Source organism: Echeneis naucrates, chromosome 18 (genome assembly GCF_900963305.1).
Source record: "Echeneis naucrates chromosome 18, fEcheNa1.1, whole genome shotgun sequence".
NCBI classification, from domain to species: Eukaryota; Metazoa; Chordata; class Actinopteri; order Carangiformes; family Echeneidae; genus Echeneis; species Echeneis naucrates.
In genome coordinates this window covers 11,445,617-11,470,859 of record NC_042528.1, presented here as the reverse complement: position 1 = coordinate 11,470,859, position 25,243 = coordinate 11,445,617, and the positions used below count along the sequence as shown (strand labels likewise).

Below are 25,243 nucleotides of genomic sequence, written 5' to 3'. Positions count from 1 at the left end.
CGCACTTACACAGCATCTTTCTCTGAGTTGGTTCCAGATGAATAAGGCAGAATACCAAGTGGCCCACTTATACGCTACGCAGAGACAAATAGACCAGTCAATCACTGCAGGCTGCTGCTGAATAACAAATGCTTGCTGGTTTGTGTGTGTGAGAGAGGGGGTGGAAAACTTCTTTTTTTTTTTTTTTTGTTTCATTTTTCAATGTGTCGTAATAGAAACGATCTGTGTGCGTGAGCATAGCAATACAGTATGTGCAACAATAAATTTTTGTGTGACAAATGTTTCCACTGTTTCCAATGACAGCAAATAAGAAAAGGCTGTGAGGAAAAATAGATCTCAAATACAGCTGGATAGGAGTTGTATAAATGTGGAAGCCAAGGTTAAGTCTCTAAACTCCAGCTCTGTGTAAAGGAAGTATGCCGGGAACCAATTTCTTTCATATCAGTTCCTTTCAACAAGCTGTGCTCCCTGCGTCAGGCCCACCGCCCCACCTCACGTCTCCAGAGAGCAGCAAGGTTGGCTCATCGGAGCAACCAGACCGACAGAAGGGGGTCACTGAAGAGGTGCAAACAATACGCTTCAGCAAAATGGGAAGCTCTCCTCTGGGAGCGGGGGCCCGTGAATTACTTCAGATACACAAACATACCCAGGTATTAACTGTTGCAACACTCACCAGCTGTGAGCGGTGTACAGCCCCCCCTTAATCCAAGAGTGACATGCAACAGTGTTAACCTCTGTGCTATGGTGATCACTTTCAATAAAAACAGTCTGCCAATCAGGCTGCCAGGCTTCCTCAATTGTGTCTATCTGCTTCATATCAGGTGCCGGCTCATAAATAAGCAGTGCCAGTTTAAAAAGAATTTGATTGTCCAGTGTATTTCTTTACACTTCCAACAGGGTGTGAGGGTTAGGGTTAAATCCTGGTTTATATCCAGGGCTGAGTGGGAGTTCTTCAAAATAGTTTCCAGATCAGGGGAAAACATTTACAGCTGAATTTATGAAGTTATTTTTCTGCTGCAGACCTGATAAAAACAAATATTTAAGAATGTCATCTATGGAAACCATAAAGAGTAAAAACCTAATAATTGTTGATAAATGAGCACGTGTGCCTCAAATCCATATTAGTCGAGCCCTGAGCCCTCCACCAATACAGGAGCTAAGTGTGGGAGAATCCCATTTTAGACCCTGCATATCATAGTGTTACATTTTATTCTGTCCCTCTTGCCTTTCCCTGTGGGCGCTAGGATGGACACAAACAGCAACAGAGAAACAATATGACGTTAAAAGCAATGGAACCAGTGACTCACAACTCTTGGATTAAATCACCTTTATTTATTTATTTTTTTATATGTATTTCCAAATATAGTTAAAAAATGAATAAGGGTTGATTTGTTTAGCTGGGATGCCTCCGTCATTTCTCAGGTAGCAAACATAACTGGCTGATGTCCAACGGCTAATAAAAATCCAATAGAGAAATGACTTCAGTTTATCTGCGATGAAAGATCGATGCTCAGAAATGCTGCACAATGGCATACTTTCCGTGTGTATAGGTGAGAGCGAGTGTGTGTGTTTGTGTGTTTCACGTACCCCCTCCATTCAAGCTTGAATCTGCTTTCATAAATAGCCGCAGTGCATAATTTTGACAACCTTTCCACACCTAGTGAAACAAATGACTGTGGACTTAAACTGAGGAAATTAGACTTAAGCTTTTTACCATTGAACAATGTTTACCACGGGAAGCTTGACTTGGCTCTATTTACCAGGGTAGTTTTCAAACACCCACATGCATGCACACCCACTAAGATGCCCCATTTGCTGCTGAGGATGAAAATCCAGAAGCATGCGTGAATTCTGAATGAGAATAATTGTGCTTTTTTTAATTCCCAAGGAAAATGAAAAGGTGGTTCAGATTGAATGGTTCTTTTTTGAAGAGGAAAAAAAAAAATTCAACATCTCTTTTGTTCAATAGGAAAATGCATATATATATACATATGCAAGAAACAATACAAAGTACTACTTGTGTGTGTATGTATATATGATATATATCTGTCAAAGTGTGGATGCCTGCTGAGTGACAGATATAAAGAGTGTGATTAAATGGAAGTAAAATATCCATGTGTCACTTTAGTGTCCCGATGTCTACCCATAATTCCCTTTGGTGACAACCATCCATACCCTTTATATAAAAGTACAAAGAGATGCATCACATATATCTGTTTATGCAGATATGAGTAGGATCTATGTTTTTTGATTCATGTGGCTACAAAAAGAAAAAAAAAAAAAAAAACTCTAGATAAAACAGGAATTAAGCATTTCAAAGCTTTCCATTTCAGAGATGCAGAAGACAATTCAAGGGCACATGACAGTAAACAGGAGGAAAGTGCTTTTACTTTGTCCATCGGCCTGAAACATCAGTTTCTCAACAATTTGCTTAAAAAAATGGCAAATGATGTAATAAGTCCTACCTTTGTTTTCAAAGCAGGCTCAAGGAAACAATTCCCTGAAGGCTGAGTGGTTCTGATAAGCGTTGATTCGTTTAAAAAATTTTGATAAAAAGATAGAAAGCTGCCTGAATGACAAGAAGTACAGAAGAGAGGGAAGAAAGCACGATGAGAAGAAGCTTTCAAGTCAGAGCGGCCTCTCAAGGTCAAGGTATGACATGTGACTTTCAAGCATTTCGAGCTGGTGGAAATGAGGCTGGGAGGGCGAGTCTGAAAAAGTGCAGCTGCTGTGAGGAAGGAAGCAACATGGGGCAATGAAAACCAGCTCCTGCAAAGCATGCACACTGTGTAAGAAGCTGACACACTGTTGTATAACACATTTGGAGACATACACATTAACTTGCAGCATTTTTTTTCTTCAATCAAGTCAAATTTACACCTAAATTGTGCATGAATGTTGCCTCTGCAGTCTCATGTTGGCATGAAAGCTCCACAAATGTGTCATTTAGAAGTTAGAGATGCTGGCTCTCCTCTCAGGTGCTGCAGATGTGTGATACTGTAGTATGGCAGCCCCTCACCAAGAAAACATAGCAGAAGAAAAACACAACACAGAGAAGAGAAGAGTGAACTTCAGCTAGCAGCCCATCAAAACCATACCACTGGTGATTTATGTTCAAAAACAAAAATGGATAATATGTCATTGTCAGTGTTGATGCTCATTTGGAAGCGACTGTGCCTGTAGCCCAGGCTGACAGTTGTGCTTCTATGTTCTCCTGTAGTTATGCATTACATTTGATCAGGCTGCCAGTGAGGTCCTTTCCTCCACTCAACACAGCCATACAATCCAGACACACATCTCCTAAGGATCACTTCCTGGTGCCCGAAACTTCTACCTGTCATCTTTGTAATCAGCGCAGCAAAACCGCGGATACTCAACAGAGGGAAGGGAAAATATAGGAAATCCGCTTCAGGAATCAGCACCTCTGCACTCTCCTCTCTTGGTCTTCATTTTCTCTCCCCTCTTGAGGAGCGAGGGATCTTACAGCTTATCTCGACGAGGGCTGTCATGCTTACAGAGCAATTATTATCGCCTTCCTCGTGCTCAAGTCTTCCAGGAGCCTGGCTAATCAGCCACTTACTGTCATACTAAGTCATATTGTGTCTCGCGAACATAAAGACGTATCAACGGCAGCAGCAGACAACAATCAAAGATAAACTCCATTACAACAACATTAAAAACATTGGGTGCGTGAAAAAAAAAAAAGACAGAGAAGAAGGTAAGGGTGAGACAGCTTAACTCTGCACCCACCACTTAATAAGCAAACAAAGACTTATGCAAACAAGTCTATTAGCCTGTCACCCTGCCTCTGCCCCTGTTTAAATCAAGCCCGGGAGAAGTGCTGCATGCTAATTGTACACATGCTCTATCTGACCAAGTTGTTTTGTAAACACTGCAAAAAATGTGCTTTAGACAACACTGTGCGACAATACCCAGAGTGGTTTCAGTGAGTTGATCACACCTCGTGTTTTGTTGTATAAATATGCGTTACAGGTCATTTCAGCTACATCTGCATGACATGAAGTCATGATGCTCTTCAATTTCAGGAAGCTAAACGGTGAATATGTGGCTGATTCAAACCAGAGCAAACAGGTGCAACACTTATGAGCTATAACTGTTGCTATATATGAAGAAATACTTAGCCTAAGAAGGAGGCATTTAAAACCAATAAAGCAAACACCTTCACAACAAAAACATTTTTCCCTATGTCCGTAAATTACGCCTCTCCCTTCCTGCCAGCCGCATGGCAGGCACACAGGACTTGAATCATAATTTCACCTCACAGCATGTGTTAGCAAAGCCTTGAAACCGGGGACCCAATCTCACAGTGGCTTGGGCTGTACAATTTTAGTTGTTACTATGAATATCCTGTGAGCAATTGGAGCATTAGAAGTGGTTTTGACAGTTGACTTGCCAGTAGTGACATGTCGTCGGGTTTTTAATCAAACGACAAAAGAATTTTCGGTGATGAGGCAGAGGCAGAAGACCTGCAAAGCGCTAATGTGATGCTGTTAAAACCGCACAAGGCAAGGTATTTATGTATATAAAAATGCAACCATCTTATCAACTTCAATGACAAATTAAGGCTGTTAAAAAGAAACACATCTCATTTCCACTAAATTAGAGCCTGAATATTCAAACAATCGGTCTCCAAAAGAGCTGTAAATGAGCACTTTACTGGGAGTAAGCTGGAAGCACCGATGATGGCTACCAAAGCAACATGATTAAGGTGGAATTAGTTGACTGAAATTGCGCTGATGAATTGATCATTGTAATCAACCTGTAAGTATTTCAGTCTTTCTTTCTTTCTGTTGAATTTATACACTTGACTTCAAACTTTATGTGAGTGCTACTGAGGACCGTGAGAAGTGCAATGTGAGGTGCCTTCTGGATGGCTCTCGACAACATGACGCTAACATGACTTGAATACAACAGTGGCGTATTGCAAAAACAGTGAACTACAAAGTTAGATCAACACATGGATAAGGACAGGACAGTATTTACAGTTAGGGGGGGCATCAATTACAAAACTGTAAGCCAAGTTAACTAAGCTAAGCACCCAGGCACTAGCCCTTCACTGGAACTGGAGTGACTTGTCCAGCTTTTCACCTACAAACACCATTCATGCAAACCACACATACTGAAATCACAGCAACGAAAGAGTCTTCACTTACGGTCATTGCAAAATGAGCCACCATAGGACGTCATGGTGCAGTCGCAGGTGAAGCCCTCCCACTGCTGGAGACACACCCCCTGATGGTAGCAGGACTCCTCCGTACAGGTGGTACTGGGTCCTAAGGGCGTGACCAAAAAAAAAAATAAATAAATAAAATACACACACACACATATATATATATATATATATATATATATATATATATATATGTTTTAATTTTATATATATTTTTTTTGTAATAGCATTTTCAGCTGACCCAGAAAGAAACATGTTGTACTGCAACATTTCAATTTGTTTAGAGTAAGTTTAATCATAAGTTTACCGCCTGATAACACATGGCAATATAATACTAAGCAGACGCGATCTTTTTCGGAGACAACTATTATACCTAGCAATGAAATTTAGTAGAAGCCTCGTCATAACAGTCGAGCTGTTTTTTGCAAAATTTTTCCATCAGCACTTAACCCAGTGAAAATCACCACCTTCAGCAGCTTTAGTGACATTAATACAGTATTAAAGCTTGGATTTGGAGGAAAAATAAATAAATAAAAGGAGACTATAATGCAACGCCCGTGCTCTTCTGTGTCTGCAAAATGTGTTAATAAGCAATTGCTACCTATATGAAGCTCATTAGTTTCTATACAGTATCTGTATTGCTGCTTTGTTTCTCTTTAAGAGTTTTTTACCATTTAAAAAAAGTTACTCAGTTTAAGATGAAATGATGGCTCACAGTGATTCTTGAAGCATTATTTACTTGAGTGAAATGCATAAAGGAATAGATACACCACAATTATCTACGACTTGCATTGAAACTGTCGGTGACTGGAACCAAATACAGCAGGAGCTCATCCATGAAAGACTAAAGTGATTTCATTAAGGTTGCTTAGAAATGTGTTCAGATTAAATCTGACGTTAATTCAAGGTTGAAACCTGGAGTAATCGGCCGACTAGGGGGCAAATTTGCATTGGAAATGAGTGTTGGTCGAGATAGCTGCAGTTTAGCATCTCTATGTTTGTGTGTGCGTGTGTGTGTGTGTTTGGGTATGTCGGGGGGGGGTCCTGTCATTCCCTCCCATGGTCATGGATGGCTGAAGACATTTAAATTGCCAATTAGAAACTCCACCGTTGTGATTTCTCTGTGGAACTCCAGCCACTTACTCAGATAGGTACAGACAGGCTGCCTGAAAATCTCACATTTTCTCCATGTTTCTCCATGCAGCTGATCCACTGGGGATCATCATGTAATATAGAAAATGTATGACTGTGTTCGCTTAGTTGAGTCTGATTGCGCTTGACTATTTGAAGCAAATACTACTCATTGAAAAGAAAGAAGGCGTTGTGAGGTCTCCCTCAAAATCGGAAGGAAAGTTCGTATTCAACTCGGATGCAGTGATATCAGGAAGGAAGTTGGACTGGTGGCTGTTGGGGGTCTCCTTTCGGAGATTCTCATGAAGGTCTCAATTAAACACAAACACAATGGTTCAGTGCCAGACAAACTTGTTTCTGCGTAGACAAACAGACATCTCACTGTTCCATTTGAAAACGACCCAATTAAGACATCGGACTCAAACCATTTCAAAATAAATAATGAAACAAGCAGTAAAATAAATTACAAAAATGCCAATACATGAACTCCAAAATGTCCACGCAAATTGAATGTTATTTCTTTTTCATCAGCTTGTTCTGCTAGTAGCTGCTAACCACCTTATTGCCCCATTGATTACTCACTAATAAAGGGTTCCCTCGAGGAGCTAATTAAGCACATTGTCATAATTAATAACCAAGTCATGTAATCACTTTCTCACTCTTCCCTTCAACTCCTGATCAACCAAAGCCTACCTCTCCATTGCTACCAGAGAAACTTCTATGTGCTGCCTCGGGTTTGTTGGAGCATAAAACTCCATCTGCCATCTTTGCTCCAAATGTTGAGGAAAAAATGTGAACAATCTGGGCAGTGTGTGGGATGCCAAAGTGAACACCAGCCTGCTAAGCTTCTTAGGTGCTGTCACCTGGGTCTGTGACTAACAGCTGGTTAAGGACTGTAACATCTGGTGCAGGCTGGAGTGCTCAAATTGAGATTTTAACCTTTTACAATATGTTCAAAATGAGGTTTACACCACAGCTCCCGACTTGTTTTTTCAGCCTAAAACAATCATGAATTTAGCTTGGGATATTTTTCTGTTTAATATATATTTTTTTTTTACCATACTAACATTTACCACATTTATTTTTGTTTTATAACAACGTCCAACCTCCATATGGTTTGAAATTGTTCTTATTGCACACCAACGTCCTACATCAACTTATTGGACATCAATTTCAATTTAGAAAATTATGTACAAAGCACAAACAAGCTCAATAAAGCTGAAACTTAAATTGTAGTTTGCAAAGGTTAAAGCCTAAATCTAGGTAAAAGATTGATTATAGAAATGATTTTGCTGATTTGACAAGAACTTAGTCGTTTAATTTAATTTGTTTAACTTTTGCATACATTTTTTTTCTGTCAAAATGACACTGACAGTTGCATTTAATTTTACTTGGTCTATGAACATCAAACTAAATATATTTTCACATCATCCTTTGTGGTGGAAGTGGATGGCGCTGCTCAATCTGACTGTTTGAGACAGAAATGTGTTTTCAGTAAACATATTTTGATTTATATTGAAAATTTTACTTTGTTAGTAATATTAAAAAATGTCCATGCATCGACTTCTTTAAAGTCTAATGCTGGGTTATTTTATTTCTATAGTTTGTTTCAGTGAGTTTTTTAGTCCTCTCGGTCTCCTTTCCTCCTTGTTCTCTATAATGATCTGCTGACTCAGTAGAGAGCATCGGGAACAAGCTCAATGTTCTGGCCTCTGTCTGGCCTCGGGTCTGGAGGGACTGAACCAGCAGCCACCTATGACCACTACGTATTCCCACTTTACGAGCTAACAATGACCTCAGAACGAAGTCGGTCAGTGGTGTTGGCAGTGATCTATGTGCAGGGCAGTGCCACATTTTGCAAGAGTGCAGAGAATCGGGGAGTGCGTCTCAACAGTTGCTGTTTGAGAAGATCAATCCATATTGGAAACCTATTAAATGCAGCTGATTTGGTATCAGCATTTAGGTTCTGTCCAATATGGAAAAGAATAATATTCTGAATCATATTATAGTCATATGAGATGATTAGTCATAATTCTTTTTGCTGCATTCCTGTAATATGGACAAGGGTATAGGATATGCAACAGCGTCAGGTCTGGGTATGTTATTATTTGTCAGAAAGTTCCATCTTTCTATAATAGCTAAATTACAAGCTCAGCTTGGGTCCTTGGCATATTCAATCATTAACTTATATTAGCATCCATTTCAGGAGCCTACAGGAGTCCATCTGAAAGTTTAATGCAGTTTTAAACTGTGTTTGGAGCCAAATAATTGCCGTGTATAACTGTAGGCAGGTAATAAGGCCGGCTGGCAGAAGTGGTAGTGTTAGGGATCGAGGTGGGGGAGAAAAAAAAATTGTTGGATCAGTGCCGCATCAAGTCGGCTAGCATGGTCCTCAGGGAAATCAAGTCTGTGCTCTCCAACACTTGGCATTGAGACATGGTGGTAGGAGTCAGATGGGGGGGGGGCAAAGTGGTTGGGGAAGGGGAAATGCTATATCAGAAATCCACTGTTGTATTGAGGATTAACTGCTTGAAACTGGAGCAGTACAGAGCAGTAGTGAACCAAACATCGCAGACGTAAACAACAAAACAAATGCAAGACTGGGGAGGTAAGAGCCACTGATATTAGACAATAACACGGGAGTAGGGAGATTCCTCCTTCATGTGGTTTTAATGGGACAATAAAGAGGACGGACTGAGGACAAGAGCATAGATTGTAAGGATTGCCCACAGCTGTAAGAAAGTGGGCAGAGTTCTTTGGAGCCACAGAGAAATGCCCCAGGTTGCCGCAGTGGTGTGCCTGTGTAGGTAGCAGTCCTCTGTGTAATCAGGCCAGAGGAAGGAATGGATCCAATTTATGGATGTAAGTAAAAACACAAAAAGTGGTTATTTAAAACACTCAAAAAATGTTGCATATTGCCAGACAAAACAAAAAAAAAATCCTTTTGTACTTTGCTAAAATTACTCGAGAGGAAGGTTCTTTTAAGGAAGAATTACCACACCATATTGTCGGCTTCTGAACACAGCAATCAAAAAATGGCTTGTTTTCATTTTCATTTCTAATTGACAGACTGCAATTACATTGTGTAAAATAAATAATGTGTGAAAAACTGAGCTATCCTTGATGGGAAAATCATTGTAAAGTTGTAAAAAGAAAAACAAAGTCACTAATAAGAACAGTACTGGATCATAGTCAAGTCATTGAAATCAATTCTATTTAACTTCCCCTGTTGATTTGCGAAGAGAACCAACAGCTGATTGACTGTTTATTTTGAACATGAAATAAATGCCCTCGGTAATTAGGGGACTATGGCAAAACACTCTTCACAAAACACATATCAGGTCTTAAGCGACATATGTGGAAAGATCCTTTTTGTATGCAGTCAGCCTGCTGACTCACCATCGCAGCCTCGTTCCACCTGACCCACCCTGTGGAGGGCATCTGCGATCAGGTCGGGGAGTCTCCCATTCAGATCCACGGAGGCCAGACAGCCCTGGTACCCATCCCGGGACGCGATCAGCTTGGGCAGATTGCTGTACATGTTCTTCGTCACGCCACCGATGTACAGCTCCCCTGTAAAATACGAGCACACACACAGAAACCATGTTTGAGAAAAGGGTTACATTTCTCAAAGTTTGGAATTCAATCACCATTTTAATTCATAATTTCAGCATAAAATACAAGTGGGTGATTACTGTGAAACAAATTTTTTGTCAGTAAATAAATATTTCAATCAATAATTCAAACATTCTACTAACAATAGACAGTTTACATTTACTATGACATCTTTATATACAGCACCACTCAATGTGGAAGTGAATTTTAAATGCTTGGAGGCATTTTTCTTATAAAAAGCTTTGATTTTAAGAAGTGCTGGGAATAGAAAGAATTTGTCGACAAAAATCTCTTTTTTTTTCTATCATACAAGGTAGTGTGGACACCTCAATGTGTAAATGCAATGTTTTCATAACTGTAACCCTACAAAAATTTCCCTTGTGAGAAATTCTGCAAAAGAAAGAAAACGCACAGAGCTGAATTCTCTTTGAAGTGAATTCTAACTAGTGGGATTCAACACCTTTTGCTTCAACTTCTCCATGCTGCTATTAAATGAGTGGATGGTTTTGCTTAATGCATCATTAAAGCATTGTATGATGACATGGCGGTGGCATAAATCATAAAACACTCACCAGCCACTTTATTAGGTACACTTGTTTAATTGCATGTGAACACAAATAGCTAATCAGCCAATCATATGGCCACATGGAGTATTTCAGAAACTGCTGATCTACTGGGATTTTCATGCACTACCATCTCTAGGGTTTACAGAGAATGGTCCCAAAAAAGAGAAAATATGCAATGAGTGGCAGTTGTGTGGACAAAAATGCCTCTTTGATGTGAGAGGTCACAGGAGAATGGGCAGACTGGTTTGAGATGATCGAAAGGCAACAGTAACTCAAATAACTACTTGTGACAACCAAGGAATGCAGAATGCCATCTCTGAACACACAACACGGCAAACCTTGTAGAAGATGGGCTAAAGCAGCAAAAGACCATTCCTCTCAGCTAAGAACAGGAAAGTGAGGCTGCAATTCTCACAGGCTCACCAAAGTCGGACAATAGAAGATTCGTAAAATGTTGCCTGGTCTGATGAGTCTTGATTTCAGCTGTGACATTCAGATGGTAGGGTCAGAATTTGGCATAAACAACATGAAAGCATGACTCCATCTTGTCTTGTATCAGCAGGTCAGGCTGGTGGTGGTGGTGTAATGGTGTGGGGGATATTTTTTTGGCACACTTTGGGTTTCTTAGTACCAATTGAGCAACGCCGCAGCCTACCTGAGTATTGTTGCTGACCATGTCCCTCCCTTTATGACCACGCTGTAGCCATCTTCTGAGGAACGTTTCCAAGACTTTGTTGAAAATATGCCACGAAGAATTAAGGCAGTTCTGAAGCAACCTTTTAGTAGCAAGGTGTACCTGTGTTTTGATTGGGACACACTTTCAAGCGCATAAAGTGTGAATTCCCATCAATTTTCATTTGGGAAATAGTTTGGATCAATAAGGGAGCGAGGCTGAGATCACACTTTATAACGTACCGATACTGTGCAGCACATTGAACCATCTGTGCCTGTTTTGCTTTCGTTTCGCCTTCCTTGCTCAAATAAAATGTTTCCACGCAGTGCTACTGCCATTACATACGAACAGAGCTTTTCGGTGATCCTTTCGTGGCGTCTGTGAGAATCACAGAATGTACCAACACAACATTGCGTGTCGCCAATCCATTGCGATTTTGAGTAATAATACCAGACACAGGTAGGAGTAAACAGTATAGGCGTAGAGAGACGGTGAGCTGACATTTTAAAACCAAGCATTGAAAATGTTTGAGACGTGCCTGTGAGACGTGACAAACTGCTTGTTGTCAGATGTCAAGAACGTGTATTGTCAATAATGTGATCCGAACAGGTAGCATTCGGTTTACCTACATAGATTGTGCCGGATTAAGGCTCAAGCATTGGAACACATTTGATGCCTGCAGTTTATCCCAACCTCCTACCAGTACACTGCACTGTCCTCCTCTGAGAGAAGAGCCGAATATAAACAAGGGAACGCTCTTATGAAGGAAGTGGACTTCACAAATCCTCCATGAGACGATAAGATGATAAGAGTTTTGGGATATCTCAGAGCTCAAGAACAATTATGGTCTCTTTACATTACAACATAAAAGGAAATATCTCTTCACTTTTAAGCCCAATTATTTCCCCCTTTCTTTTCTGAGCCCTCTCTTCTGTAGAGTTGTGCAAAAAATGCCAAGTGAAATTATGAAAAACACAAAGAGGCCTTTGATGTAAGTGCATATGAATAAACACGGTTTGAAATGCTTCAGGCATTTCTCATCATCAGAACTCCTACTTTACGCTTTATCTTTAAGTAGGCATAAAATGAAAATCCAGAAAAACCTTTCACGGAGGAACGATATCCTGTGACAAAGATAGAACCCTTAAAAAAACAGAGCCTTCCAACTCCAAAACAACAACAACAACAAAAAACACAAAAAATACTACAGCTGAAAACCAGAACTCTCAACTTTCACAGCCTGCAATGCAATGAGCCATGAGGTCAATTATATGTGGACTTTGTCTAATGGAATGAGTCAATGATGTTTGCCAAATTCTCTCTAGAATTAATGAGTACTTGACACTTCATATTTCCCAGCCGTGGCTCCAGGGCATTATAATCAATACAATAAATTCATTGGCTGTCTGACTGACTGATGTCCTGGAATCGCAGCTGTAAGAACCATTTAGCAAATATGAAATTATCAGTATGGAGTTAATCTCAAAAGAGCAAACTGTGAATTTCTTGCAGAAGTGAACAGCACATTTGAAAGATTTCACTGGCTGACTGAATAACCAGAGCAGACAAGCATGGAGGGAAGGCTGTGTGCTGTAAAAAAAAAATCAGCTATGCAAGTTTTGTTTCCTTCCAATGGAGCAAAGACGAGAGAGGTGAAATAAATATACAACAGAGACACATTCTCACTTAGAGAAGTGGGCCCCAACTGTAGAATTGATCACTTTAACTTAAATTACAGATTTCTTTCTGTTAAGTCGTGATTCTTTGTCCATTTGGGCCACAGTGATTTTGTTCTACACAGCAAACATTACAAGTATAACAGTGACATTCACTGGCAAATGCTTTTTACCAAAGCAACTAAACAAGTGAGAGACATCACAGCTTTGCAGGTGACATGACAGCAGTGTTGCTAGAGCTGCTTCACTTCCTTACATCTTAAGCTGTTAGCAGCCAAGTTATCTTGTGTCAAATTCACAATGTCGGTGTGAAAGACACAAGTCAAGCAGTGAACAGTGAATACAAGTTGTGCATCTTGCTACAGATTTTTTCTTTTTGCATATGAACTATTTCTGAGTTCATAGTATCTCATTAGGCACCGGTTAAAAAACAACCAAAAATCAAAAACGTGACAGATTTTTACCATCCAATGATCATTGTTATGTTATAATACACTAGATTGAGGGAGTTTTTATTGTGTGATATTTGTTACAAAATAACAAATAAAACATGTCATGCCCCTACACATACAGTACAAGCCAAAGGTTTGGACACACTTTCCTATTCATTTGAACGAGAAGGTGTGTCCAAACTTTTGGCCTGTACTGTAGGTGTGTAGGGAAATTGCTACGAATAAAACAATAATCATATATTCTGGAGAAGAACTAAAATAAAGACACATAAACAAATGAAAGAAAAATTCACATTTTGGGATAGTGCGCTGTTAATGTATATGTGACAACTATGTGAATTCTGTGCAGGTCTGTGGTTTTCCAACTCAAGTTGTGGAGCTTTGACCGTCAGAGCTTTGCTTTAATGGTAAATGCTTTTACTGTTTATATTAGCATGCTAAGCATGCTAATATAAACAGATATGTGATAGAATTTAGCTTTATTATCCAATTAAATTTGTATGGTATCTGGTTTAACACAACCTTTAGCACTTTAAACCATAAGGTAACAAACAATACAAAGAAATGAAAAAAAATGCTGACTGCATGTACCATTCTGACCATCCTGGGGTTCCGGGTCCAATTCATAGTTTCTCAATGAGGAAATAGGGGTGCTTGGGGTTATATGGGAAAACCATGTTTAATAAAATAGTCCTCATAGCAGTTTAACTAAAGTCTGGGGATGTTTCTTTAAGTGCAAGTGTTGCTCGTACAGTTACTGTCACAGAATCTCTCTACCTGCACTTGTGTTTGAGTATAATTTAGTTTCCAAAAAAAAGAGAAAGCTCATCCATAAACGTTTGACCCAGCCTCAAGTTGTTTTCTTGCTATTTATATAGTTAGATCCATGATAAAAGCTTGAGGTCTTTGGGAAAGTTTGGGCAGGTTAGACAGATGAGTAAACATTTTTCCTCCAGCCAGAGTCTGTGTCTTGCTCTGGCTCTGCTGGCCTGGCACTGATGGATGTTTGTGCTGCCGAAGAGCTCAGAGTAACTCAAAAGATGGGGCCAATTACAGCCTCCCAGACATCGTCAGCGACCACCACCTCCACATCTCTACGGTTACCATAATGACCTCTCAGGGGCCAGTGGGGAGATATTGGGATGCCATGATACAGGGCCCTGGCGAGCCTCTGACAGTACAATCTAGATGAGCACACTGACATAGCATTTACACTTCACAATGTGGCTTTTTGGGCAGTTTTAAAGTGAAATATAGATCTTTGTGATGATTGTTTCATTTGTCTTCCGTGCTTTGAAAACCTTATAAATCCATTTTTGCTGATCCAAACTCATCCCAGAGATGGCTAGGTGACCTTAAGACCCATGACAGCCATCCATAACTTATTTGATTTATATCAAAGGAGCACTGACTGAAGAGAATTGCCATAATTTCCGGACTATTGAGCACACCTGAATATAAGCTGCACCCACTAAATTTAAAGAGAAAAACAGTTTTGTGCATATATAGACCGCGCTTGTTTATAAGCCGCAGGTGTCGGAAATATGGGAGGAAGTGGCATATGGCAGGAAATATTTTGCACAGAAAGATTTTGCCTTTTCGCCAGATCGATATTCTTTAACTTGAAAGCTGCATCATATGCATTACTTAAGTGTGTTTTCCATGATAAGGGTGTGTGCATGAAGAGCAAAATAAATGACTGATCTGAAGAAATTAGAGTGGGTGTGTTTATTTTAATTCGAACAATTTCATTGGTCCACTGTGACCTGTTTGGTAATTTCATTGGTCTGATGTGACACTAAATGTATTGGCGGCATGAAGCTTGTTACCCGTTAAAATCCATAAATTAGCCGCAACATTGTTTAAGCCGCAGGGTTCAAAGCATGTGAAAAAAGCGGCGGCTTATAGTCCGGAAATTAGTAATTTTCTTGATTCCTGGCAAGTTTACACTGTTGGCGTTACGTTGGCCATCACAGACAAGTGAAATCATCACAGTGCACAAAATTTTACTTTTTGTATTATCTGTGAGATACGTGAGACTCCATGTTTGTGAAACCTTTGACTCCCACTTTAACATCCAAATAGCGTTTGATGCCTTAAGTGCTTCAGCTTCTTTCAGAAAAAAAAAGACTTTTCATTTTGGAAAATTCAGCTTTTTTTTTTTTTTGGCGGTGGGGGACATGTAGCATTTAAATCCAATAGCAGTCTTATGCTATTAATTTTATTCAGTCTGTACACCTTGTCAACTCAGGGCAAGACCTGTATTTCACACTTGCCCGTAATTGGCTCCCAAGTGAAGTGATGGCACTGTAGTCGAAGCTCATATATTGCAATACTTTAATATACATTATTTATATCCATCATTAGAAGAGGTTTGATAATGAGAATAGGCCAGAGGCGCCCAATGCCCTGTCCCATCTCTAAACAATACTCCTTCTTACCACTTCCCTGGAGAGAACAAAGCCGGCCATTAACTTTCATTAAATGCTCTATTAAGAATGTCTGCCTCTCTCTCTCTGGAGGCCTCACTCTCTTTTCCTCAGATCTTTGTGTTGCTTCGCCCTCACGCTGTCTCTGTAATTGACAAAGATTGAATGGTTGCTGATAAGAGACACATCCTATTGGGGTGTGATCACATAAGCTGCCACACCTGTCGTCACATTGGCGTTGGACCCTTGGACCCTCAGTGGTCCTCTGTGGGTGCTATTTCCATTTCATTTATTTAACAATATCACTCTGCTGTGGTTGGTAAACATATGCAAAGGCACATATAAAATATGCTGCAAGCTGTGTCATTACACATAGTTAGTATACAAAGCAGTGACTCTGTCATTGCTAACAATAGAGACGCCGTGATCTGCAAATCACACCAACAGGACGATTGGCGCAAAGAATAAATGTTGGCACCAGTTATGCATTAATTGGTGATATTAAATTACAAACTGTATAATTATGTTGTGTTTTGTCTCTGATATGTGTGAATGTGAAAACAAGTTTATAGCAATATGTTTTTGTTTTCCCACAATGAAAAACAACTCGTGGCTGCTAAAGCTGTAATTATTTGACACTGATGTGACAGGTTTTCACTGACAGGTGTGTTTGCTTTCACTCTTATTGAAAATACAGGTGCTATTACATTATCACAGTCTCTCTCTCCCACTTGCCGAAACTCTATCAGTGTCAGGAGCAATGTAAAGGAGAGGGGGAAAAAAGGACTAACGGAGACAAGGAGGGAAAATACTACAGCTGCAATGAAGCAGAATTTACTGGCTGCGTTTAGTTTGAACACATTACAATTAATGCAGCAAGCCACCAATCACCCAGTTGAATGTTCAGACGGACTTCTTCATGCAATTACTACCTTAAACGTGAAACCAAGCAGGCAATGTTTTTATTGTGTTTGTCATGGTGATTAATGTTTTTGCACAGCAGTGTTTGACGTGACAGTCAATACATGGAAACAAATGAATCATTGCACATAGATCTTTCAAATGCACATCACCATAGTAACAGTTGGGACCCTTGCTATTGATTAGCAATCAACTCGTTATTGTTTGCTGAGCAGCAAACAATTTCATAGATCTAACTAAGATTTAAGACCTATCTGCTATAAGACCCAGCTGTTCATCAATAACAATACTGTACAGAGCATTTACATATGGCTCAGTACGTATACCAATGTGCAAAAAGCAATGGAAAAAAAAAAAACAAAACTCTTAACCACTCTGCTAGCTCTGGGGTCACAACCCCCAAGTGTCCCCATCACCACAGGGATGTGCCTTAATGTTCCACAGCATTTCTATTGCTTCGTCCAGCCCTTGATTTATTTTCCAGCTTTTGGTGTTCCTTCTTCCTGATGTTTATATATTTTGTGTCTATTTCTACAGAAATTCACTCTGTAGTGTTCACTCAGCACCATTATGTCCAGTTGGTTGGCTATCACCAGTTTGTCAGTCTCTATCTGGAAATGCCACAGGAACTGAGCTACAGGCATTCTTAACCACCTTCGGAGTTGTGATATGTGTTCACCCGACACACCATCATCTTGTGCATTGTATCAAGAACCCATTCAAGTGTATACAAAGCAGAAATTAAATTTTTAAGGGGTTCCAAGCCATAATGTGCGCAATGGCCAGTAAAGATGTTAATGAACATTAAAGTGGAAGTCACCGGTATTCGCACAGCTTCATCATCACTGTCCTGCTTGCTCTTATAGTACGTAGACGGACAAAGTTTATCTATTCATCAAGCATAGCATTATTATTTGATTTGTTCATCTCCCAGTTCCTGGTCTGGTGTATCTCATGTGCTGCATATTAAGCTAGCTATTAAGCTAGCAGACCCCGTCAAGATGAGTCTCTTTGCTGCTCTGTCACCATTTATGGCTTAACCTGGTGTATAAAAAAATATACAAGATTCTATTAAACCATCATTTCCATTTATGGGAATCTATAGCACAGACTATTCAGAATACCGAATGTAATCACTTTGAAGCTAAAAGTAAAGGAATATAGCATTTAACTGCCACCCTGATGTTTCATTGACAAAGCAGTTGGCATGAGAGCTCCTAAAACCTGCCCATGTTCACTGATTGCATCGTCACACAGACAGGCATCATCACACTTGTTCATGCTCCCGTTCTCCCTCTATGAAATGTCACTCCATATTCTGTGGCCTTTTGCTTTGTCTTGGCTGTGCTCCCTCTTTCTAAGCACCTCAGTTTCTCTCGCGCTGCTCAGTCACTTCATGTTAGTGTCCATTTTCCCCATATTTGTCTTAATGTCCCTGCCCTTTCACTTCCTTACAACATCATCCTCTGTTCTTCTTCTTCTTGTTTTTTTTTGTTTTGTTTTTTTTTTAATCTCGAGCAGCCCATTTTTTGCTTTACCTTACTCTTTCCAGATCTCAAGCGGCTGTGGGGTTCAGTTGTTCAGAGTTACTATATGAGTCTTTTGCTAACCTACTTTTCATTGTTTTTGGCTGAATTGATGAAGTGACACCTGTTGGGGGTGATGAAATTGATGAAATGTTTCAGATATTAAACCTCAGCTGCTTTGATCTGACTGAATAAGTGACTTTAGTTAATCACAGTGTCATAGCAGCTATTTTATTATTCACCGTCTATACAATAACAGTTTTACTCTAATGTTGGTTGAAATCTTGTGACATCCGATTTATTCCAGTTTTATGTTCTGTTTGGTCTGGACCATCATGATGGTCTTCCTTCTGTATTTCTCACAATGGGGAAGGGAAGGGTTTTTTCTTCCAAGTTTAGCCTTCCTGAGATTATGGAGAGAGGTGCAGATGTGTGTGTGTGTGTGTGTGTGTGTGTGTGTGTGTGTGTGTGTGTGTGTGTGTAAGAAAAAATGCACCAATGACAATATCCCATTCATCATGGAATACTATTACTAGTCATGCTACTGCCAGGGGAGCCCAGGCCTGCAAATGAGGCCAGAGGGATTTATGACTAATGTGGGGGTACAAAGTCAATCCCATTCTCGCCTAAATAAGTCGACAATTGAATGAGGTGCTGGAGTGAAAGCAACATTTCACACTTCAGAACTGTTTTATTATAAAACACATTTTTTTTTATTTTGTCTATATTTTCATCTATATTTTACCTGGTTCCTATTGAAGAAAAGGCTTTTTCTGTCTGGAGAGAAGTTATAAAAGCATCATTATGGAAGATGGAGGAGAGGATTTAACTGTCATTCTCACCTTCCTCACACAGTAGAATGTACAAACATGCTTTTTCTAATGAACCAAACAGGCTAATTCCTTCCTAATTCCTAATTCCTAGTCACAAGCACAGTGTGATGCAGTAAATGGAATGCCATTGCAATTGCTTTTTGCATAACTGTATCAGGTGTACAGTTATAAGACACTGCAGCAGCTCTGTAACACAACGATTGCAAGGAATGAACATGATAGTTAAAACTTATATTATATATAAAAACTTTATATTCACATTAGTGCTAATTAATTGATGATTAGTCTGTTGATTATTCTTTCATTTCACAGGTTTGTTTTGTTTTTCGTCTTTGCTGGTTTTGCTATGTAACTGACTCACAACATCAATTAGTTTCTAATTAAAATCGCTGTTGCTAGTACATTTTTTGGGCTAATTCATTTGACTGGTTGAGTCTTAGCATAATCTGTTCGCACTTTCACATGTACAGACAACAACACGCAGATAGACTTAGAACAAGTGCTGTCCCTATCCCCGGTCTGGTGAAGACGGTGACTTTTGATTAGAGGGGAAGCAGAGGTGGGAGATGGGGGAGCGAGGGGTGGAAAAAATGGCCAAAGCCCTGAGTAATGTCGTTGTAAATTATAATATAAGACAGGTCAGTAGGAGGGGGGGAAAAAAAAAAAAAGCATAAAAGACACTGCTCTATTCTAGCACTAGACCTACCTGGCCCATCATTTACAAAGAGAGCACCAACTGAGTGGAAAAATGTAAGGGGGCAGAGAAGGACAAGGGATGGATAAAAAGGAAAAGAAAAAAAAAAAATGCTGAGGGAAAGTGAAACTCCTACAGGACCGAACGCAGCCTCAGACCTCGTTTCTTCACCAGCCAATCAGAGCCAACCGACATAACCCTCCTGGGCCTTCAGGCTCTCTCTCTGGCTAAGCCCCCTTCATTATAACATTTAAATTTTTATATAAAATAATATTTTAAGCCGCAGCATGGGGACCCCCTTTTTAATGTTAACCTGCTGTGGTTTTTCCCACTTCTTGTTTGTATTATTTTTGTTCATTTGTCTAATTAGTGTGTCCCATTAGTTGCCTTTTTGTTGAGTAATCTCTGTAAACCAACTGTGAGTTTGTGGCTTCTCTTTTGCTTTCATTTCTTTCTTTCTCAGTGCAGCCAAGTACCAGTGTTAGGGGTTAAGCAGCTGTGGTGGGGGGTCGCAATGCTTTTCTTTTGCATGAACTACTACACCCTTTTCCTGTGCTGTGAGGTTTGTTCTGTCCATGAGGTGAGTATCAACAGCACTCCTCTGTGTAGTGTACCTCTATACATATGCCCTTGGCTCAGTGTCAATTTTAGCTTTGGACTGTCTATCTTATTCATATGACTTTTAGCTTTAGCATCGAGGCCTTTTCACCTTTTACTAAATTATAGTCACTGTAGTAAATTCTTTTTGTATATCCTACAATGTTTGTAGTTAATTTGTATAAAGAATTTCTTTTTCCTCAGCAGCTCCAGTCCCCATTCTCATAATAATTTTATTAATTCCAGCAAAAAAAAATAAAAAAAAAAATCCTTTACCCTTTAAACACATTCGTCTGGGATCGGTGTGAGACCTGTGTGCCTTTTACAGCGATTCGGGCTTCAAAAAAAGTTTAACAGCTGTAAAAGTATCTCCTTAGTACAATTCCCTAGATGGTGTCAGTGAGTTTACATACTGTACTTATCCCGTAGTGTCCCAATGCTACACTGGCATATTAACTGTCAGCTCACTAAACAAGTGAACAGAACTGAAATGGGGAAAATTTTAATTATTTACCGTGTTCCTTTAACAATGTAGGTTAAATAACTGGCTGTCATCTTTTATGATAATGGTGGATCATTGTTGATTGATTCAACAATAGTTAAGAAACAACGCAAATTAAAAATGTTAATGAGGAAGATTATGGCTACATCACCAAATCTGCTGATTATGACTTAGATTGTGACATATTGATGCAGCAGCTGTGATGAGCTCAAAGTGCTTCCACTGTCTTCGCCCCTCCTACAGCTTTGAGATGCCATGAAAGAGGTTGAAAACTGCTTGAGACATTTATTCTATCTGACGTGAGGCACTAATCCAGTTACGCTGCATGTGATTTGTTTAGTTATTATTATGCAAATAGATTCAGGCACAGCTCTGGCAGACCTTGATTACTCTGCCTCTTCCCTGTCATTCACAGCCCACCACCAGGTGAAAACTGAAACGGTGTTAAAGACAGTTTTGAATGAAATGCCATAGTTGTAATACTTTCTGTTAACAGGTATAGACAGAAACTGATATTTGTGTTTTCTCCTCCCAACAACATAGAATTTCATCAAAACCCAGAGTTCAACATTGCTTCTGGTCACACCACTTTCAGCTAGTCTATCTCAAGGGACAGCTGAGGCACTGGTGTACTATAAAAATGCAAAATCATCCATTTAAATATTTTCAATTATCTAAATGAGTCTTGACACTGATCTTCCCAATTAATTCCAAGATGAATCTTGGTAAAAGTACAAGGAGCCACATTTAAGATGCTTGGGGTATCAGTTTATTCAGAATATTCAAGGATAAAAAGGGTAACTGCTTTTTCTTTTTTCTTGCTTTTTGATTTTGTTTGTGTCTAGCTTACAGAAAAGGATCCACTTTAATCCTGAAAGTAGCTTAAATCTAGGAAAGTCATATTTAGGAAAGTAGCACAGGTGGCTCTCGTGGTCTCAATGAAGCATCTCACCATGCCATTGTCTTAAAAAAAAATATTCATAAAGCTGCCAAAGCACAGAGGAAATTAAATTAGCTGTGGGAAACATTGTGTATCTTGCTGGGGGAAAAGGAAAAAAAAAATAAAAATGATTTTTTGTATTTAAAAAGGTGACATTGAAAGTTTTTTTTGTTGTTGTTGTTGTTGTTGTTTTTTCTTAGTTTTTTTTTTTTTTTTTATGGAATTTAACTTGGCGGTTTCAAAAACCCAGAGACCCATTAGCCAAGCGGGAGGTTGAAACTGTTGGAATATCTGATTTTATGCTTCTTACATGCTCTTTGATGATTATATTGTTTGAACTTAATGAACTGCTTATGATGAAGTAAAGAGTGACATGAATAAAGAAAGTAACAACTGCACAATGTAATGAGGATAGACTGTATAGACATGATTGAAAAATGTCCTTTATGAAATATTCATATACAGTATATTATGCAACTGTAACCTTATACTAATTGCTGACTGAATGCAGAAGATACACCGGGATTGTGGTTTGTGTCGGTTCTTCTTCTTTTTGCACATTAACAGGGACTGTTAACGGCCGCCAGGAGCTGATCGCAGGAGTGGAGCCAGATATCACGAGGAGGACTACACCCACATACCTCATTTCTTTTGTGTAACCATAACATAAGCTAGACCAGGGAAAGATAGAGCATCAGACTTTGTGAACTGACGCTGGAGATGTATGCTGGTCAGGGAGACATAGTCTGGTCCAGAGCTCTGTAAATGATCTCTTTTTCTATAGTCTATTTTGCTGTTCGATGTTGTAATAAAACATGGACGTCTCTTGCATCCTTCATCAAACGGATGCGCCAGTTCACTTTGGGAACTCAACAAAACACATCCATGATGAATTTAGCTGGCAAAGTTTCTACTCAGCATTGGCATTACAAATCGCTCGGTGTCTGCCAAACATTTTAAGACTTATGGCCCTTAAAGCTAACATTGCTCCTCCAAACATTCACAAGTCAAAAAAATTCCTTGGAAAAAATTGATGTAATGTAAAAGATGTAATCAGTGGTGTACAGAGCAGCAGGCACCATATTAAACCTGTGGATTTAATTCTCTTCTGTGCTGTTTCCATGACAGCTCAAATTAGAAATGAATTGGATTTCAATTTTCCCTAAGGAACAATGGATTTCTTTACCGTTATCACATATCTTTCTTTGGATTGTTCTCTTATTGCCGTTGTACCTGAGATGTTGATTCACTTTGATATGGTGTCATGGAAGTAGGCTATTAAAAAAAGAGGACAATAAACTTTTCTTTTTTTAATATAAAGGGGAATACATGTCAATATTGCATTATTAATGCCATCATTGTACAAATAGATTAGCGCACGTTTTGGATTCAAAGCATCTTTTTGAAAGTTAGGAAATTATGGTGCAGTCAAGAAGACGGGGGAGAGCCAGCAGCGGTACTGTACAATGGTTCTTTCAGGGTCAAATGACGGACCGATGAAAGACGGCAGTGGGAATCACACGTGTATTGTTGAGAATGAATAAGTCTCATACAGGTGCAGTTTTGAGATTCTAGGGCGAAAATCATGTCGTTTGTAGTTCACACCTTTTTTTAACCACAATCTCTCGATTCTCAGCAGCTCCAGAGCTCCTACACTGTTGATGAGGTGAAAATTACATATCTATGTAGCATCACGGCATTAACAGACCACCTATACGGTAAGGCAGAGGGAGCTGTTGATGGAGTCCTGTAGAGAGAGTCCATTAACCTAACAAAGAGGCCTTTCAGGATTGACTTTCCACAAAAATTAGCAGGTATAGAAGGGTTCTAGTGTGGGTTACCTGATATTGAAAGTCGATTGAGCCCTTTTTCCACAGCTAGTCTAGTCTACGTTTTTGTTCCAGCATATAGGTGATGATACAGAGCTCACGCGCTCAGATGAAGGGGAGAGGAAGTGAGCCTCCATTTGCTACACAAAGGGATAAAAACACATCTTTCAGGTCTCATCTCCAGCTTGGATCTTTGTGAGACGCTTCGCTCAGTGATGGTGTGGTTTTATTTTTGAGCTTAGTGTTTCTGGTGTAACAGCTCTGGGCCGAACCTTTGACAGGTTTGTATCTGTCCTCTGAGAGAATGGCCAAAGTTGATAAATACCTGTGCAGAGTCATTTGACCCTAGAAGGAATACTGTTTGTATCCTTTTCCATTTCCCACAAAAACCCAATTTTAGCAGGTCTTAGAGGCTTTTTTAACCTTGAGCACTTTTCACAGGAGACAAAAGGGAAACAACGGGGGAGAGACACAGTTTTTGCTCCCAGAAATAAAATTTCAGCTGTGGGATGAGTTTGCTTATGCCTTGCCGTGTATAGACAAACACAAATCTGCAAATATGGGCCTGAATCAACTGAAGAAAAATATAATGAATGCCGTTCAAGTCTTTTCGGATCTTGCTCATTAGTGAGAGTAAGTGTTCATCAGCAGCAGAACCAATGTGATGAAAACTGTTGTCATCCCATTGAGCATGTTTCCATCTCACCTGCCAGCTGATTTACATTTGAATATGGTCGGTCGGGTAAAGTATTAGAGCACTGTAGATAACCTACAGGTTGCCAAAACAAGTTTCTCTAACAGGGCGCCTAAGCTCATACAGAGTGACAAGTTGACAGGATATGTTGGAAGAGCTCAAAACACAACCATTGGATGGATGGTTATGGGCTGTGTAATGCTACCACCATATAAACACTTCACTCTAGTGTGTTGAACCTGATCAAAAATTGCAAAGAGGACAGAAATCAAAGCACTTACTATGTGAGTCTGGATACTAGAAGTATACAGCATAATCTGCTGAACTGCATGTGACTGTGGACAAGTTGACAAGTTATTTACTGATTATAGACTCTTGTACCTTGCATATTTCAAGTGTATGACCTGGTAAAAGTCTTTATAAGCAAATCTACCTCTTGTTACAAGACTAGATTCTTCCCACCTCCTGCTGCCTCTGCTGCAGATGGCCTACTGGCACACATCTGGGTGGTCCAGATATCAGCTTGTAAGCTGTCATCTCTCTTCTTCCTCTGCTTTACTCACTTTCTGGGGGTCTTTCAGCATATGGGAAGGCTCAAAAAGAAATCTAACATCTGTTTTTGTTACATGATATTGTGCTGTTCATTTGACTAATCTGAGCTTGCTTTGCTTGGCGAGTGCTTATATGCGAAAACTGCGAAAAAAAAAATAGACAGGCTTAGAATTTCTGACAACCTGATATGTCTAACCGTGAGAGTTATATCTGTTGAATCACATAATATAATATAATTTGAGAAATTCTTTACAAAAAACAAAAAGCAAGGTAAGCTGTTTAGGGAGGCTTTCACAGCCCTGTGTCCGAAATCCCGGTGTCTGTGATTTCAAATTGTTACGATTTCTTTAAGTGATTGGATAATAACCTAAAATGTCCATCTATCTGAGAAAGCTCAATTTTGCCAAAGCTTAAACCTTTTA

The 25,243-nt window shown here is 39.5% G+C and overlaps 1 protein-coding gene across 1 annotated transcript in view; it reads right to left on the bottom strand.

The window, feature by feature from the left end:
- nrxn2b (neurexin 2b) overlaps positions 1-25,243 on the bottom strand; it is a 586,403-nt gene that overhangs the window by 286,570 nt on the left and 274,590 nt on the right. Inside the window, exons 14-15 of the mRNA XM_029525863.1 lie at positions 9,722-9,895; positions 5,175-5,294 (exon numbers count right to left, since the gene is read on the bottom strand). Of these exons, the coding sequence (XP_029381723.1) occupies positions 5,175-5,294; positions 9,722-9,895 (294 nt within the window). The remainder of the gene's footprint in view (positions 1-5,174; positions 5,295-9,721; positions 9,896-25,243) is intronic.